This window comes from Daucus carota, chromosome 1 (assembly GCF_001625215.2).
Source record: "Daucus carota subsp. sativus chromosome 1, DH1 v3.0, whole genome shotgun sequence".
In the NCBI taxonomy this organism is placed as follows: Eukaryota; Viridiplantae; Streptophyta; class Magnoliopsida; order Apiales; family Apiaceae; genus Daucus; species Daucus carota.
The window spans coordinates 44,071,959-44,088,790 of NC_030381.2; the positions used below are offsets into that span (position 1 = coordinate 44,071,959).

The following is a 16,832-nucleotide window of genomic DNA, read 5'->3' on the forward strand; positions in this document are numbered from 1 at the left end:
GGCTCTATGCCCTGCAAAATATAAGAGTCCCTGGGGACTAATTTTAACCGCTTATATATAGTATCGTTTTAACCGGATAAATAATTGAGTCGTGGAGTCTAGGAAAACACGATGGTTCGGCACGAAACTATCACTCCATTTGGTATGTCAGCCATAAATCTTTTGGATAAAACGAAACATATCCCTTGCGGTCTAGCGATATTACAAATTTATATCTCAAATCTCAATATACAGATATAAGTTACTGCTCTTTTATTTAACTCAAATATGAGATTTAGAAATTTTACACAAATAAATCATATTTATTATATAGATTATTTGATCCAAATAATATTAATATTATGTGTTAGCAGAGTAGTACAGTGATAACAAGATTCGAGGGAAGCATGTTGGAAGTAATGGTGATACGATGAAGGTCTAGAACTTTAGAGTTTATGATTTATGTTTTGGTCGAGATCTTTCGGGGCTTAAAGGTTATCTCACAATACATTTCACTAAAGTTAAATTAACATGACAAATATTTTCTTGTTTTCAATGTGATTTACAATTATCAAAAAGATAGAATTTACTGATATATATAACTCGACTTAACCGAAGACGGCATACAAAGACGTCATCTTGATCTCAGATCTTCATGTCAAAGAGAAGTCCAAGTGATTTTTTTAGGAGGAGAAGGTTCTGTATTTAAGAATAAAAAAAGTGGTTATATATATATGTATAATCCTTCAGGTGACGAATCAGAGAGTAGTTCTTTTCGGGACTTGAGGGGAAATATGTTTGCATTACGATGTTGGCATGATTTACACAGTGATTTCATTAGTTGTGATTAATAATCATTAATATGTTTTAATATTAACTTGTGTAATAGGCAAATATCATGAATTAATTTTACTCGAATAGGAGTATGATTGAGAGAAATACTACTAAAGGCGTTTATTCTTCTATAAATTATTTAATATGCAGAGATAAAACAATAATTTTGTATGGAAAAAATCAGTAGAAGTAAGTCTACAAAATTATTATTTTATCCATGTAGCCGTTAATTTAAACAGTCAACTTGAAGGAATATGGTCAAAGAGGTGCATGTCGAAGCGTTTTTTCGGGTGCGTATTGACAAAAAAATTTGTTCGATACCTAATTAAAAAGGCGCTTAAATTTATGGGATGCAACGTTTTTTAAGCATTAAAGTGCGTATTGACAAGAAATTTTGTTCGAGACCAAATCAAAAAAACTCTTAAATTTATGAAATGTAAAGGGTAAATTACTCGTAAAATTAAAGTTTAAATTGTTGGATAACTTGATTTATCATCTATAAACCAAACGAGCGCCCGATAAATACTTTACCAACGTCAACGTTCTCTCTACCTATCAAGCCATCCAGGTATGACCAAAAGCGATAGACATGAGGTTATAGAGGTGTGATGTATCTCTGTGGTACCATTATTATCTACGATGGCGGTGGATGAAAATATAAATGACGTGGACAAAAAGTGCAAATCATACAAAGACACATACAACATTTCTCATACAAAGATAAACATCAAAACTATGACTGATGAAGTTTTTAAACCTAATAAATTTAAACAAATAAAAATGGAATTTGCCAACCGAACCAATAAAAGAGCGAGTACGTATACGATGAAATGAGCTCATTTACACACGCGAGTACATATATTTCTCCATCCTCATTTCATGCATGACACAAAAGCGTCAAGCTCCTCTCTTAAACATCAACCACATATCTATCATTTTTATAATGCATATTCGAGAAAAAATAAATATTTGAAAGGATAAGATTTGTAAAATAAATACTATTACAGAACAGCTTGTATCCACTTGTATTAAATATTAATATATCCAACTTAAAAAGGTCACAGATAAAAATATTAAAATATGATGTGGCAACCGTCTGTACAATTATCTCATGCTGTCATAAAGTAGTGTACTTTAGTTCCTGATTAGGTAGTAATCCTAGACTAAAGTGAACAAATAATTCAGAATAATCCCCTCTCTCCCCTCTCTCTCTCAATCTCTCTGGCTACTTTATTTCCATTCCCACACCTTTTTGTTTCTTGCAAAATCTGGTAAACAGCAAAAGCAAAAAAAATCTGTTTTTGATTCTGTTACAAACCCATTTGTTCAATTTTAGTTTCTTTCGAACCCAGATAGTCTTATTCCTTTTTTGCTCTACTTATACCTATGAATCATATGTTATTTTATTCCCTTTCTCTTGTATTCTGCGAGAATTTGTTCTTGGTGTAGTGGAAAGTTTTGATATTTTGTGATTAAGATTGTTGTCTAGATTTTTGTTGTTGTGCTTTCTAGTGAAAAAGTGGATGATTCTCTGCCTTTTTGAGGTTGACGAATTAAAGTGTAAGTTGTAAAGATTTATACATCTGTGTATAAATACACATGATTTGTGATGATATTCTTTGATTGATTTTTGCAAAATTGTGTGTGGGAAAGGTGTAAACAAAGGGTGTTTCTAATTTTCAAGCTTGTGGGAATTTTTTGAATCCATGGAGTCTGCAAGAGAAGATATGCAGGTATGGCATGAATTTTTTATTTCCTTTTGTATTAACTATTTAAAGGTTTATAATTTTGGTATGTTTGAGAAGATGGCTTTTAGGTGAACTCACTGATAATTTATAGTTGGATAATAAAGTTGTTAATCCTAACTGTTAAGAATAAGATTGTGCTAATTTCAATTTGTTTATGGTGTGAAGATTAGTTGATCCATAGACTAGCCATACACTGTGTAAAGTGATGGAAATAGAAAACGATGAAAAGCTCTTATACTAAACAAAAGAGACTTCTATAATAATATAAAGCTTTATAGACTGAGTTTTAATGATGATGGTGTGGTGATAGAGTATGAAAGTTAGCTGAATATATGTCGTGTACTTGTAGAATATGCCCTCATGGTTGCAAATTATATCAATCAACAAAGATAAAAGACATAGCCTGGATTAGGATTGCTCCAACGGTTTAGTGAGGTGGTTATGGGTGGCTGAGTAAATTTCAGAGCCTGTTGCTTGTCTTGAAGTTTACATGCCACAGTGTGATGCTACAAAGTCTGTTTTGTTGTTTGAGAGATGCTATTGTTTTCAATAGGATTTCCGTGTTGCTTAGCAAAAGACAGTTATTATCTTGTGGCTAAAGTGTTTGAATGGTGAAACTTTACCTACTCTTTTTCCGTTACAACTTATAGTTCTATTTATACTGGGAAAGATGCTAACTATATACACTAAACTAATAACTTGTAAATAGGTCACCTCAATCTGGAACACGTGACATTGTTAAGACTTGAGAAAGTTATTTATATTTGGTTTTAATATAGGATCCAAGAGGGGATGCAAGCTCGAAATTTACTGTGGATGATTATGCTCCTAAGGTTAATGTGCAGTCCATTATATCTTCCTTTATGACGATTATTTTCCTACTTGAATTGTTTCTTATCGTTCCGTTTTCTCTTTGCAATTGAGTAGGCAAGGAAACCATACACTATCACGAAGCAGAGGCAAAGCTGGACAGAAGAAGAGCACCAGAAGTTTTTAGAAGCATTAAAGCTGTATGGTCGGGCATGGAAACATATTGAAGGTTATATTAATAAGTCTGTGTGGCACTTTCTTGAGCCGATCACTTAGTTTTGATAATACTTACTGAAGATTTCCACTTATTACAGAGCATATCGCTACAAAAACTGCAGTTCAAATTAGAAGTCATGCTCAGAAGTTCTTCACTAAGGTGACTATTTTTACAAATACCTAATTAGCATTATATCTGTATTGTGCCATTAGAATTATATCTGTATTATGCCATATAATTAAAGTTGAACAGTATAATTTTGTTTGTCTTTAATGTCTCGGAATATATTTGTTAAGTTCTACAATTCATGAACGAGAGGTCATGGTTTCAACTCTCATATACGTGTCCCTAGGGGGCATAATTGAGTCATCTCCTTTCCCTTTTTCCATCTTAATAAGTCAGTGTTATATTTGTATATCATATTATTAAACTAAAAGGAGTGAAATTCAGTTTCTCATATATGTTTAGTTTAAGGTGTTTATTTATGTAGTTGTTGCTTTTGTCCTAATCACTATATGTTTATGTAGTTGTGCTTTTGTCCTAATCACTATATGTTTGCTCTGTACTTAGTTGGCCCGTGAGTCGAGTGGCAATGAAGAGAACTTCGGGAAACCCATTGAAGTACCTCCTCCTCGTCCAAAAAGAAAACACATGCATCCATATCCTCGTAACATAGTTAAAGTAAACAGCGGAACTAGTGTAATGATCGAAGACAATATATCTTCTCCAAACTTTCCGATTCCGGGACAAGAAAACCAGTCACCAGGTTCAGTTTTGTCTGCTCTAGGCTCAGAAATAACAGGTGCTACAGATTCTAATCTGCCGCATGATGGCTTATCGCCAGCTTCTTCCACCGCTGATGATCAACTAAGTAAATTTTATCCACCTGAAACTCTTCCCTCGGAAGAGCCCAAGTCTAAGAACAGCTTATCTTCACCTGTTAGTTCGATTGATGAAGAGCAAATCCCCAAGGTAATATTTGTAAATTTACAGGTTCATATACTTTTGTGGATATACAAATAAAGATCAACTTCTTATAACCTTTTACTGATATGAAGGTCAAATCGAAAAAATCGGAGGAAGATGGTGATTTTTTGAAAGATGATTCCACTGAGGTGGCATTTACCCATAGCTTGAAGCTCTTCGGCAAGACTTTAACAGTTACGGGATCAGCTTCTTCATATTCAGATAATTACCAACCACGGCGTTGTGAAGAGACTAATAGAAGAAGTGCGCAATTAACTTCGTGGAACCTGATGATGGGGCCGATCACGGTTACTGATGCAGAACATCCCCAGACAGGATTATGTGGAGAGCAAGCAGCACATTATTACATGCAAATCCAAAATGAGAACTTAAACACAGTAGCAGTTGGTTCTTCCTCAACTTCTCTTCTATACCGGAATTTCTATGGAGGTGCATCATATCCTTTCTTACCACCACATAATGCAGTTCCAGAAAAGAATCATATTCATTCCGTTAAAACTGAAGAATTCCAAGATACAGAAGTTCAGAAGAATGAGCCGATGGCTAGATCAAACACCGGTTCAGGTGATGCTCCAGCACATTTGGAGTCGCAGGCTGGTTGCACCAGAGATAGTGATAGAAGATGGAATGTGGAGACGCAAAGTGGTAAAAATGAGAGTGCAAGTAGGCTGGAATTTGTACTTAAGCCAAGTGATGAAGTAGCTGCACCAGATCAGAGTAAAGTCAAGGCTAAGTGTTTAAAGGGGTTTGCACCATATAAGAGATGCCTACCTCAAAGCTAAGAGTAAGTGTTCAAAATTGAGGACTGAACAGTGGAAAAGAAGAGATTGTGAAAATGTTTATAGTGCATATAACTTGCTTGCAATGGTCTTTGACATGTCGAATAAATGATAGTGTAGGGTGTAAGCATCGACTGTAAATCTGTAATAGTCTCTAGAGCTACATGACTGGAACATTGCAAAGCAATGCTATCCTCTGGATGTAGCTTTACTCTAGCATCCTTCTTTTTCCTTTGTCAATTGCTATAGTTGTGCGGATTTTTCCATGTATTCTGATTTCTGAATGTGGAGGGTCCTAAAGAAGGCCGTATTGTTTCTTACCTTCTGTAAATGGTGCTTCTATTTCAATGGGCTTTATAATTTAAGATCAAGATTTCCGTTTAAGAACTGCAAGTTTTTTGTTTTTTGTTTTGGTGCAGGGGATCTGATATCATTTAGTTGAGACTGTAGAGACTGTTTGAGACGGGACAGTATGAGTAGACGATGTATATGAATTGATAAATACTAACCACACTGTGAAATAGAGTAAATTGCACACGGTGTATCTTTAGTTTGTGTTTGGTGCGCTTTGTGTACCTCAATTTTGATATCTAGCATTGTGTGTACCTCAAGTCCATAGATTCTTGCAAAGTGTGTACTTCCGTTAGTTTGGAGGTTAACACCGTTAGAAAGGAGGGGGCATTACTGGAATTTGGCAAGCTGTGAGTGTGTGTATTTATTTATATTTAAATCTAAATTAAAATAATTTTTTCAAAATTTTATGAATCATATAGATATATAAAAACAATAATAATATATTAACAAAACAATTAAAATTTAAATATCATAAGATTTTAATAAATTATAACACCAGTAATATATTTCATTTACTTGCTTTTGCATGCGGTGCCTGGTAATGGATTCGGTTGAAGCCTGGAGGAGAACAATATGCATATTTTTTTTGTTTAATTGCGCATTCAATTCCTTTTCTTAAAAAAATGATAATTCATAAAATTGGACGAACCTCAATTTTAAACCCAATAAATTAGACATGGCAGTAATATAAATTTGGTTTTAATATATGGACCAGTATGTATGTATTATAAATCGCGTCTCGATGAGTTTATGATACTTAACATGATTTGTGAATGTGATTTATTTGATAAGCTGAAAACTTAAAATATATGTTTGGGTAATTTTTGAATTATTGTTGACTTATGAGTTATTAAAAATATACTAATAAAAATGATTTATGGGTAATTTATAACTTTTTGAAATTTTTTATCAAAAAAAATTCAAAAGAATTAATTCACAAGAAAAAAACCTCAAACTAACTTTTGGTTTTAAATATATTTTTGACTTATTTTAAATTTTAAGCCGAATTCTGACATACTACATAAACAATCATTTTGCAGCTTATAGTCTCATTTTGCACGCCAAGTAGTTTATGATAAATTTGCTAAAGTTGATTTATATTAGTTACCATATATTTATAATTTATTAAAATCTCATGACATACATATTTTAAAATTTTGAATGTTTTGTTTTACTATCATTTTTATATATTTATATGATTCATAAAAATTTAGAACTTTTTTTAATCTGAATTTTAAAATTATTAATAATACACACAAATAGATTTACCCATTGCTCCTCCTTTTTACTACTTTCAAATTCCACTGCTACCCTTCCTTTCCAACTCCGTTAACTTCCAAACTAACGAAAGTATACATCTTGCAAGAATCTACAAAGTTGAGGTACACGCAATGCTAGATATGAAAATTGAGATACACAAAGTGCACCAAGCTGAAACTACAAGTACACAGTGTGCAATTTACTCCTCTGAAATATGTTTTACTTAATTCCCTTCTTGTTGATCAGGGTCGAAATTTAAAATGAGTTGTAAACATAGGTACAAGAGCTACATCCTGTGTCTGCACCAAATTTGGGGTAGTTTTTACATCAAACTTGATGTAAAAATCAGGCCAAACTTAGAATTTCTTCAATCCATCTGCACCAAAGTTTAAAGTTTAAGTCAAAAGTACTTTCTTTGTATTATATAAGTCATTCTTTTATTAAATATTAAATTAATAAAGTTTGTGAAACATAAAATAAAATAAAACTGTTTAGGCAATACGTATAAGTGTAGTGTTGGAATTCACTAAATTCTAAATTTGGTGTATTTTTTTGGGTGACACCAAATTGATGAAAATTTTAGAGTCTCGTTGAAGTTTATTTTACGCAAAATTAACTTTGGAATTTGGTCGGAAATTTTAGAGTTTTGTTCGGAAACTTATACTTATGAATTTTACTTGGGAGAAGAAAATTAAATTGAGCTGTCAAGGATGGTAGCAATAAATTTTGAAGGGTTGTTTTGGGCCTACCATAGTGCACAGCACACATCAACAAAATTGCTTAATTTGGCGCGAGAGAAACAGAGGAAACGGCGTCGTTGAAGAGTATATTCGGCTGAATGTTCTCGTTGTGAAGAGACGAATCAGTGGGTAAAAAGAGACGCAATTTCCTAATTTATCGGTTACGTTTTGTTTTGCTTTCACCGACATCTGTCTTGATTACAGTACATCCATACGCTCACTTTTCACCGCGCACATCGCACTTTACATCGTTTTACAGGCATTACTAATATATATACACACGCTCACTTTCCTCTGATAATAAGCATAAGCATCCTCCTCTTTTGTGATTTAGATCTGCATTTTGTTTTATATTCCTGCGAGCTTGATTTGATTTGTTGTGTCAATGGCTGCATTGAGTGCTGCTGATTCTGAGAAGCTTCAGAAGCTTCAGTCTGCTGTCTCTGGACTCACTCAGATCAGGTAATCTCGTTTCATTTTTGTCAATTTGTTTAGATTTTGACAGCATCTGTGTGCGTGAGAGAGAGGGAGAGAGAGAGAGAGAGAGAGATTGTATGCATTTGTTAACGGATCTCTGTGTGTGTGTGAATTTTGCAGTGAGAATGAGAAATCTGGATTCATCAACCTCGTTTCTCGTTATTTGAGGTATGTATTTATGTGCTTCATTCGCATTGATTCGTAAATATATGTTTGAATGTGATTGATTATGTTTTGCAATGGCGTATATAGAGAATGTCATTCTTTTGATTTTGATTTATGACGACACGAGAGGAAATAAAGATTTATGATAGCTTTTGTTGTGATGTGCTCTATTTGTTTTGCAATCTATAATGTAGGTAGGGATCTTATATTAGGTACCATTGGTATTCAGAATCAGACAAGCTTTTGAGTTTTGTTGAAGTTATTTTATTCATTTCATCGCTATTTAGATGTCAAGGGACTAAGGAGCCAGGGGGATGTATTTGTTTAGAGTATAAAATTAGACTTTATTTTGTTTTGTGATTTTTTATGTTGAAGTGGTGAGGCACAGCATGTTGATTGGAGTAAGATCCAGACTCCTACAGATGAAATTGTAGTGCCTTACGACAGTATGCCACCTGTGCCTACAGGTACCGTTACATTCACTATATGTAGTTACTAGTTGCATTGAGTTTTAAGTTCTAATCACAAAGCTGGTGTTTGTTATTTGGTCACTGAACTATCCTAATCTCATAACTGCAATGATCTGAATGGTGTAGATTCTGCGGAGGTTCAGCAGCTATTGGAGAAACTTGTGGTGTTGAAGCTTAATGGAGGATTAGGGACAACCATGGGCTGTACTGGACCAAAGTATGTTCTTATACACGTATATAATTTCCTAATACTTCATACAACCCTGCATACTATTTTCTTATTGGTGCTTAGCCTCCAGTCTTAATATCATTTACAACTTCATTATAACACTTCAGTCTACCAGTTTGGAAATTCCCTGTTGACCTTGTTTACAACAAATATGTCCTCAACTCTTTCTACATTTCAAGCACAAGACATTAGCCCAGCGGATACCCCTCTTTTCTTGGTAATAAGAGATTGAACGGAGGCATGTGTGTGAGTATTTACATTCGCTTAACTGACCACAACCAAAAACAGTTTGTTGTGTTAACTTAATGAACTAGCTAAAATACACAGAGCGAAGATAGTATTCATCGCTATAAAGATGTAAGTCCTGACAATAGATTAGAAGTGTCTACCCAAGAAAAAAAAATAAAAAGGTCTGTAATGTTTATTTAATCATTATCTAGTTAAGTATAGATTTTATTTCATTGTAGCATCTCCAAAGGGGCTCCCTGCTTAGGCTGATAGATTAATATTGGGGAGTTTGTCAATTTGAGCAAAATGTTCTGCCAAGAGCCTCATAATTGCTATAAAAAAAACCTTCCTTTCCTCCTCATTGCCAAGGATACTCCCTTGTCTCAAGTTTTAATAATAATTATAGATGATCATCCATAATTGTTAAAAAAATTCCCTCTAAGCTACAAGGCATGTAGGCAAGAAAGTCGAGACATATAATTAATCAATTAATCAATAGATTATAATATCTAAGTCTATTGGTATAGCATGAAATAATGAAACTTCCGCTTAGTGAATTAAACATGAAATTCATTTCTTTCAGTCTTGAGTCTACTAGTATAGTATATATCAAAATGTAGTTTTTACAACAATTTATAATATTTTGATTCATTAAAATAAAATTATAACAATAGATAGTAGTTTTTTTAGTTTTGCTAATTAGATAATAATTTTAGCAATAAACAAATAGACTAGGAGCGAGCATAATGAATATTGTTGATGATGGTACATAGTTTAATGTATTTAGTGGCCGTGAGATTGCTCATATTATTTTAGGGAGGGGACAGTAAGAGCCTACACTTTAATATTCTTGAAGACTAAGCAAAATAACATATGATCGATCTCCACATGTGTAATACCTTCAATGTTGATGTTACGCAGATCTGTCATTGAAGTTCGAAATGGTTTGACATTCTTAGACTTGATTGTCACCCAAATTGAGGTATATTGGACATATTAAGATGCTCCCTCCATTTGTATTTTATTAAATATGTGCTGCTAACTTTTCCATTTGGGTACAGACACTTAATTCCAAGTACGGATGCAATGTTCCGCTTCTTCTAATGAACTCATTTAACACGCATGAGGATACACAAAAGGTGAGTAGCTCAAGTTCTTTTCAAATAAATATCTACTGGTTTTTTTGTGATATTACTAATTATTGCACTTTATCGAACATAGATCGTAGAGAAATATAAGAACTCGAAGATTGAGATTCATACATTTAACCAGGTTTGTTAGCTATCTTTCTTCAGTTTCCATATTGTGTTTTAGGGGCACTTTTACAGTCTCACTCTAGTATTACATTCCTTTTTGTTGACTTCACAGAGTCAGTTTCCCCGTTTAGTCATTGAAGACTTCATGCCTTTGCCATGTAAAGGAAATTCTGGCAAAGATGGATGGTACTGATTTATCATCATATCTCTTCTCTCTCCTCTTTTCCATAGATCAAATTTATTGCTTTGATATGTTGAAGATGTAGTTCACTAGTTCTAATTATTGTTGGGCTTACAATTTATTTGGCCTACCATTATTTTAGATCCATGTCAATGATCTAGTTTTTGTAAACAACGGAAATAGATTAAATTTAACAAAATTGAATACATTATTTTTATTTCTTTTGGTCATTAATCACTTAGTTAATGTAATTGACTTGTGGATCATTGTAATGGAGGATACCCCATTCGTTGAAACCCTAACTGCTTTCTAGAATAATAAGAGTTCTCGCTATGTAGGTTGACAGTGTTCCATGTCCTAATATAAGATGGTGTCTTGTGAAGGTATCCCCCTGGCCATGGTGATGTATTTTCAGCCTTGATGAACAGTGGAAAGCTTGATGCGTTACTTTCTAAGGTATCCCCCCTCCCTAAATTTCATCTCATATACCTTTTAGTTCTTATCAAACTCAGTTATTTTAGAAAGCATCTATAATTTTTACAGGCAAAGTATGTTTTTGAATTGATTTATTTTTTACCTTTTTGGTTGGTGGCAGGGCAAGGAATACGTGTTTGTTGCCAATTCAGATAATTTGGGAGCTATTGTAGATTTAAGTATCCTTGCTAGGTGTTTCTTGGATATTTTAACTCCTTGTTCTTAGTTCTGTACTTCAGATTTTGTGCTTCTTAACCCATTCAATACAGAAATTTTGAATCACTTGGTTAAAAACAAAAATGAATACTGCATGGAGGTACTGCAAGGAGATTGTTACACGTTTATTTTCTGTTATAACTTCAAATTCTTTTTAATAACTCATGCGCACTGATGTTGCAGGTGACGCCAAAAACCCTGGCTGATGTGAAAGGTGGCACTCTAATTTCATATGAAGGAAAAGTTCAGGTAGGCTTCTCTTAGTTTGGCTAATCTAATGTGGTATGTATGTGGTTGGTTGAAGAGTATGGTGAAAGGTGCAAATAAAATTAGAGGTATTAATAACTAATAATAGGATATGAAAAGTCATCAGAGAAATTGAAGTAAGAAATCTGGTAAAACTGGTAAGTTTTAACTGTAAAAGAAAATTTTCGCCCTTCATTGGATTGATGCTTTATTCTTTATCTTTAGTCAAATGGAACCGGTAATAGGGTTATTACATGGAAGTAGGCTTAAAGATGATTGCCTCAAATTGCTGGATATGTTTACTGGCTTGTACATCAATTCCTTAAAGAAAGCATTTTTAGGGATTAAGTAGCCATTCTTATATAAAATGCTTGAATGCAGATTACTAAAACATCACTAACTTTTGTTCTCATGGTGAATATTATGTATGTATGTAATACTTATTTAATATTACTACCTCTGTAGAAATCGAATGTCTAATCCATTCTAATGTAAAAATGCTCCTTAATTGTAGTCTTCTACCTATTTCACACACTGACACGCACAGGACGAGCAAGTTTTATAATCCTTAAAATGCCAGTCATTACGAATTGCTATTATGTAATTAACCTTTTAGCAACCTGAAGTGAAAAGAGACATATCTGTTATGTCTGAGTCTGTTTTATTTGCCTATTTACGTATCTCGTCTTTGTGTGCTGCAGCTCCTGGAGATTGCACAAGTTCCTGATGAACATGTAAGATTGGTTCCTTTTTGTCTTATTTCGGTTATGCATCGAAGCCGTATGTTCAATTATATATGTATAGTTTATACCTCTGGTTTAGAAGTGAACTATATCTTTAGAAAAATTTGAATACCAGCAATGGGTATAAAACAACTAGGTTATATTGAAGAAATTGGCAAGCCATGACTAAACTTATAGTGTAGCATTCAATGGTAGGCTTCTGTGTTCCTGCCTTTCCCCATCAAATCTGGGAGCAGCCAGATTCCAAAATCATGCTATATTGTAGCAAGAGGAATATCAGTAAAACTTCAATCGCATCATTTATTACCTATGCAACTCCTTGCTGGGTTAATTAAAATAAAATCCCGACTACAACTTTTTAGGATTAAATTAAATAATGACAGCCCAAGTGGTTAAGGGTTTATCCTCTGTTGGCCCAGGTCCTGGGTTCGACTCTGGCTCATCTCGAGATTATCTTAGAACAGATACTCAAATTGTAAGGCTATAAGCCATATTAGTCAAAAAAAATAATGACAGAATGGCAAAGGTAAGTAGTAAAGTTTGGATGTATATGTTTATCTGATCAGTGTGACTTAATTGTTGAAAGAGTTGGTCTATATTTGAGTTCTTAAGTACGTAAACATATTTTGTTTACACCAAAGATGACCTTCTAAATCAAAAAGAACGCGTTAAGTTTGGCCACCTTTTTTTCGCAAGGTATCTCTACACAAATAACAAATTGATACACCAGTACTATTGTTTATTATTTAAGGGAAATTCTTAATGGTGCGATTGGTGCCCTCTTGGAATTGGCTTTTCCGAATGGTACCATTCTACTATTACATGTCATTTTTCATTGTGCCCTTACCGTTAAGTTTCGTTAGTCAAACGTTATATCTTTAGTACTATTTGTAAAAGTCAATTCTAAACGGGTATTATTAATAATTTTTCAGTATATTATTCTAAAAATTTAAACATATTATATCCTATATAAGATTAGTGTAACGAATAGCGATCGCCGAGTTTCGAAATAGTTGCACACATATAAAACCAAAACAAACCAAACATACCCGGTATATCCCGCTTAGAGTAGGGTAAGATGTACATACCATACCCCTACATAGTAGCAATTTAAGATAAACATAAATTTAATTACATAATTTGTGAAATTGTGAAGACTCGAGACAATACGTGAGCTCATGGTTTTCTTCCCATGGAAAAATATCACAAGAGCCTGCCTACTTTGTATTTTGTAGGGGAATGGTACATCTTACCTTTCTTACACCCTACTCTAAGTGGAATATATTGGTATGCTTCGTTTGGTCTGGTTATATATGTGTGTAACTATTTTGAAAATCGGAGATCACTATTTGTTACGCTAATCTCAGTTTTCTAAAAAGCGCATTATACGACGCTTAAGCAGCCGCTTAGGTGTCGGAATGTGGGCTAAAACGCTTCAATTTTGTACTAAGCGGGTCATTAAGCGTTTTTGAAAATTAAATGTACTATTAAACGGATTAAGCGATCATTAGGCGGTCAAAATGATTTTGACTTGCTAATTTTTTTTTATTTTAAAAAATTAATTTGTTATAATATAACTATAATTATATTAAAGAATTAAAAAAAAAAATTTTATTAAGAATATTATAAATTTAAATTCTTATCACAACATAATTTTATTTTAAATATATTAATATTATAACTAAATATATAGATATATATTATTAATCCGCTAACCTCTTAAAATTCTGCTTAAGCGCTTGAAGGTCCTCCCGCCTCTTAGAAACGATTTGTGCTTTTTATAACACCGGCTAATCTTATATATGATATAATATGTTTAAATTATCAAGATTATATATTGAAAAATTATTAATGATACCCTCCTAGAATTGACTTTTCCAAGTAGTACCCATAATAATATTACCTTTGACCAACGGAGCTTAACGGCAAATGTATGGTATGAAATGACATAATAGTTGAATGGTAAGACAAAAAATTTTGGATACCATTTAAAAAAGCCAATTTTGAAAGGGTGCCATTGAGAATTTCCCTTATTTTAATATATAACCAATGGGTATGTAGTGGTTTAATTCATTTAGAGTAGATCAATTTACTTCATATTGCTGGCTGAGCTGTTTGCTGTTTTTATTCCTACAGGTCAATGAATTTAAGTCAATAGAGAAGTTCAAAATTTTCAATACCAACAACTTGTAAGTTAGTCTCATTTTTTAGTAAAATGTAGAATTTAATAAAGTAAATCTCAACTGCATGCTCCTGACTGAACACTATTACTGTTAATCCCAGGTGGGTAAACTTGAATGCAATAAAAAGGCTTGTACAGGAAAATGCATTGAAGATGGAAATTATTCCAAACCCAAAGGTATGATTTTCCCTAAAGTTGCTATAACTCAAGTAAAACACATATCATAGGACTAGCTCTGATAAAAGGATGATTCTGCTGCAGGAAGTGGATGGGGTTAAGGTTCTTCAGTTAGAAACTGCAGCTGGTGCTGCGATTAAGGTACACTTCGTAAAATCCTATAATTTAAATCTCTTTCTGGTTTATACATGTCACTTTTAGTGAACCCAAGTTATATCTATCAGGGATTTCTCGGTCTATTCATCTTTTGTATTAGTTCTATAATATTTTCGTCTAGATTTTTAACAATGTTTCTCTTAATTTGACATGAATCAGTTTTTTAATCAAGCTATTGGGAGTAACGTTCCGCGATCTCGTTTCCTTCCTGTTAAAGCTAGTTCAGATCTGCTTCTTGTTCAGGTTAACCTAAATACTTGATTCAGTTTAAACTGTTTTATTTTTAAAGTGGATGACCATATAATATTTGTTTCTTCCTTACAGTCTGATCTTTATACATTAGCTGACGGTCTTGTGACCCGGAATTCAGCAAGGGCAAACCCTGCAAATCCTGCTATCGAATTAGGACCTGAATTCAAGAAGGTTGGTATATGCATATTTGTCAAGTAGTTGAAATGCCCGTGCTTATGTTTCGCTTCTTATACCATATGTTTTTTTCCTTAGGTTGCGGACTTCCTAAAGCGTTTTAAGTCAATCCCTAGTATTGTTGAGCTAGATAGTTTAAAGGTCTCTGGTGATGTATGGTTTGGAACTGGGGTCACTCTTAAGGTACCAAAAATTATATCTAGGCATAATGATGACATTGCTTTTAGGCTCTGCTCACTCTGTTTCAGTATGCGTTCCATGTTTTATTATTATTAGTTTGATTTACTGTGTCTTAATATATTGGTATGTTACTCATTCAGGGAAAAGTAACCATTAACGCAAAATCTGGAGAGAAACTAGAAATTCCTGATGGTGCTGTCCTTGAAAACAAGGTAATAGACAGACTTTTATTTATTTATTTTGCTTATTATTCTACGGGATATATGACATGCTTATATACTTGTTGGTGTCCAGGATATCAACGGCCTTGGAGATCTCTAAGAAAGCTACATCATGTTTAGCTTGTCCAGGGAGAGGTTTGAAGTTTACTTTCTATTCTATTGGAATGTAATAACCCTGTGTAATGTCTGTCATAGGGTGAAAAAATAAGGTCACAGTTTTGTTGTAAAAATATTTGCGGCTCTGTTTTTTTGAGATAGTAGTCTCTCACTTTTCATTACTAAACATATACGAGATTGCTGTTTCACCAGCATATGGATTATCACTGGATATATTCATTCATTAATAGTCATATTCTAATCAGATTTGACTAAATTTATACAAGTTCATCAAATTTTACCAGCTATATCAGTCTGTTTATCAGTTTATTAAGCCATGAATGGGGTGGTGTTCAAGGTACTCCCTCCGTCCCTTTCTTTGATTTCTATACACTTTCCTTTTTGGGATGTCCCACTCAATTCTATACATTTCAAAATTTTCCCAAATTAGCAAACTTTTATCATATAAAAATCTCACTCACCCGCTAACTTCATCTACTTTTCCCAATCCATCACTTAAATATTAATGGGTCCCACCACTTTACCTACTTTTTTTTCTCTTTCTCATTACTTTACATTACTTTATACATTTTTTTTAGTCTCCGTGTCCAATACAAATGTATATATCTTAAAGGGACGGAGGGAGTATTAGATAGTGAGTATATTGGCAGGCTATTTGATCCAAAAACCGGGAAGAAGTCTAAAAAGAAATAAGAATTGTCCGTTCGATTGGAACTGTGGAAATGTTTGACGGGGTTAAGCAACTGTTTTATTAGTACCATATAATCCATATTTGCATATGTTTTTATATAAAAATAATTGCTTTTTTAAGTGCTGATATTTGATTTTTCTTTCCTATATGTATTCAATTTAAAGCTTTTTGCTCACGGAAATAATTGATCAAATATCGATAATTCAATATTACTGTGCTAAATTCCAAATATAAAGAATTAGGCGGACGGAATCAAGCAAGATAACATCCCAGGCCTTAAAAATGTACA

At 33.3% G+C, this 16,832-nt stretch overlaps 2 protein-coding genes across 3 annotated transcripts; both read left to right on the forward strand.

Annotated features, from left to right (window-relative positions):
• Positions 1-1,908: 1,908 nt before the first annotated feature.
• LOC108205184 (uncharacterized) lies at positions 1,909-5,674 on the forward strand. 2 transcript variants are annotated; one of them, XM_017375014.2, is made up of 7 exons: positions 2,236-2,373; positions 2,467-2,546; positions 3,341-3,394; positions 3,489-3,600; positions 3,686-3,747; positions 4,159-4,560; positions 4,647-5,674. In XM_017375014.2, exons 2-7 carry the CDS (start codon positions 2,520-2,522, stop codon positions 5,355-5,357), a joined length of 1,368 nt encoding a protein of 455 aa, XP_017230503.1. In that variant the 5' UTR covers positions 2,236-2,373; positions 2,467-2,519; the 3' UTR covers positions 5,358-5,674. The 2 variants fall into 2 exon arrangements, with proteins under 2 accessions (XP_063941701.1, XP_017230503.1); XM_064085631.1 differs by having other exon boundaries at positions 1,909-2,546.
• Positions 5,675-7,847: 2,173 nt separating this feature from the next.
• Positions 7,848-16,139, forward strand: LOC108204217 (UTP--glucose-1-phosphate uridylyltransferase). Its single transcript, XM_017373548.2, has 21 exons — positions 7,848-8,170; positions 8,306-8,353; positions 8,726-8,817; positions 8,947-9,037; positions 10,199-10,259; positions 10,339-10,416; positions 10,499-10,549; positions 10,646-10,719; positions 11,098-11,170; positions 11,310-11,367; positions 11,458-11,504; positions 11,588-11,653; positions 12,352-12,384; positions 14,530-14,582; positions 14,677-14,752; positions 14,837-14,893; positions 15,068-15,151; positions 15,233-15,331; positions 15,413-15,517; positions 15,655-15,726; positions 15,809-16,139. The coding sequence occupies exons 1-21, from the start codon at positions 8,094-8,096 to the stop codon at positions 15,833-15,835; spliced, it is 1,422 nt and encodes a 473-aa protein (XP_017229037.1). The 5' UTR covers positions 7,848-8,093; the 3' UTR covers positions 15,836-16,139.
• The last annotated feature ends 693 nt before the right edge of the window (positions 16,140-16,832 follow it).

Excerpts from the sequence above, each read along its gene's own strand:
- LOC108205184 (XM_064085631.1), top strand. The coding sequence starts at position 2,520 with ATGGAGTCTGCAAGAGAAGATATGCAG. Across the intron at positions 3,395-3,488 it reads TGGATGATTATGCTCCTAAG|GCAAGGAAACCATACACTAT; the intron begins GTTAATGTGCAG and ends GCAATTGAGTAG. Across the intron at positions 4,561-4,646 it reads ATGAAGAGCAAATCCCCAAG|GTCAAATCGAAAAAATCGGA; the intron begins GTAATATTTGTA and ends ACTGATATGAAG.
- LOC108204217 (XM_017373548.2), top strand. The coding sequence starts at position 8,094 with ATGGCTGCATTGAGTGCTGCTGATTCTGAGAAGCTTCAGAAGCTTCAG. Across the intron at positions 10,417-10,498 it reads CGCATGAGGATACACAAAAG|ATCGTAGAGAAATATAAGAA; the intron begins GTGAGTAGCTCA and ends TATCGAACATAG. Across the intron at positions 15,727-15,808 it reads GTGCTGTCCTTGAAAACAAG|GATATCAACGGCCTTGGAGA; the intron begins GTAATAGACAGA and ends GTTGGTGTCCAG.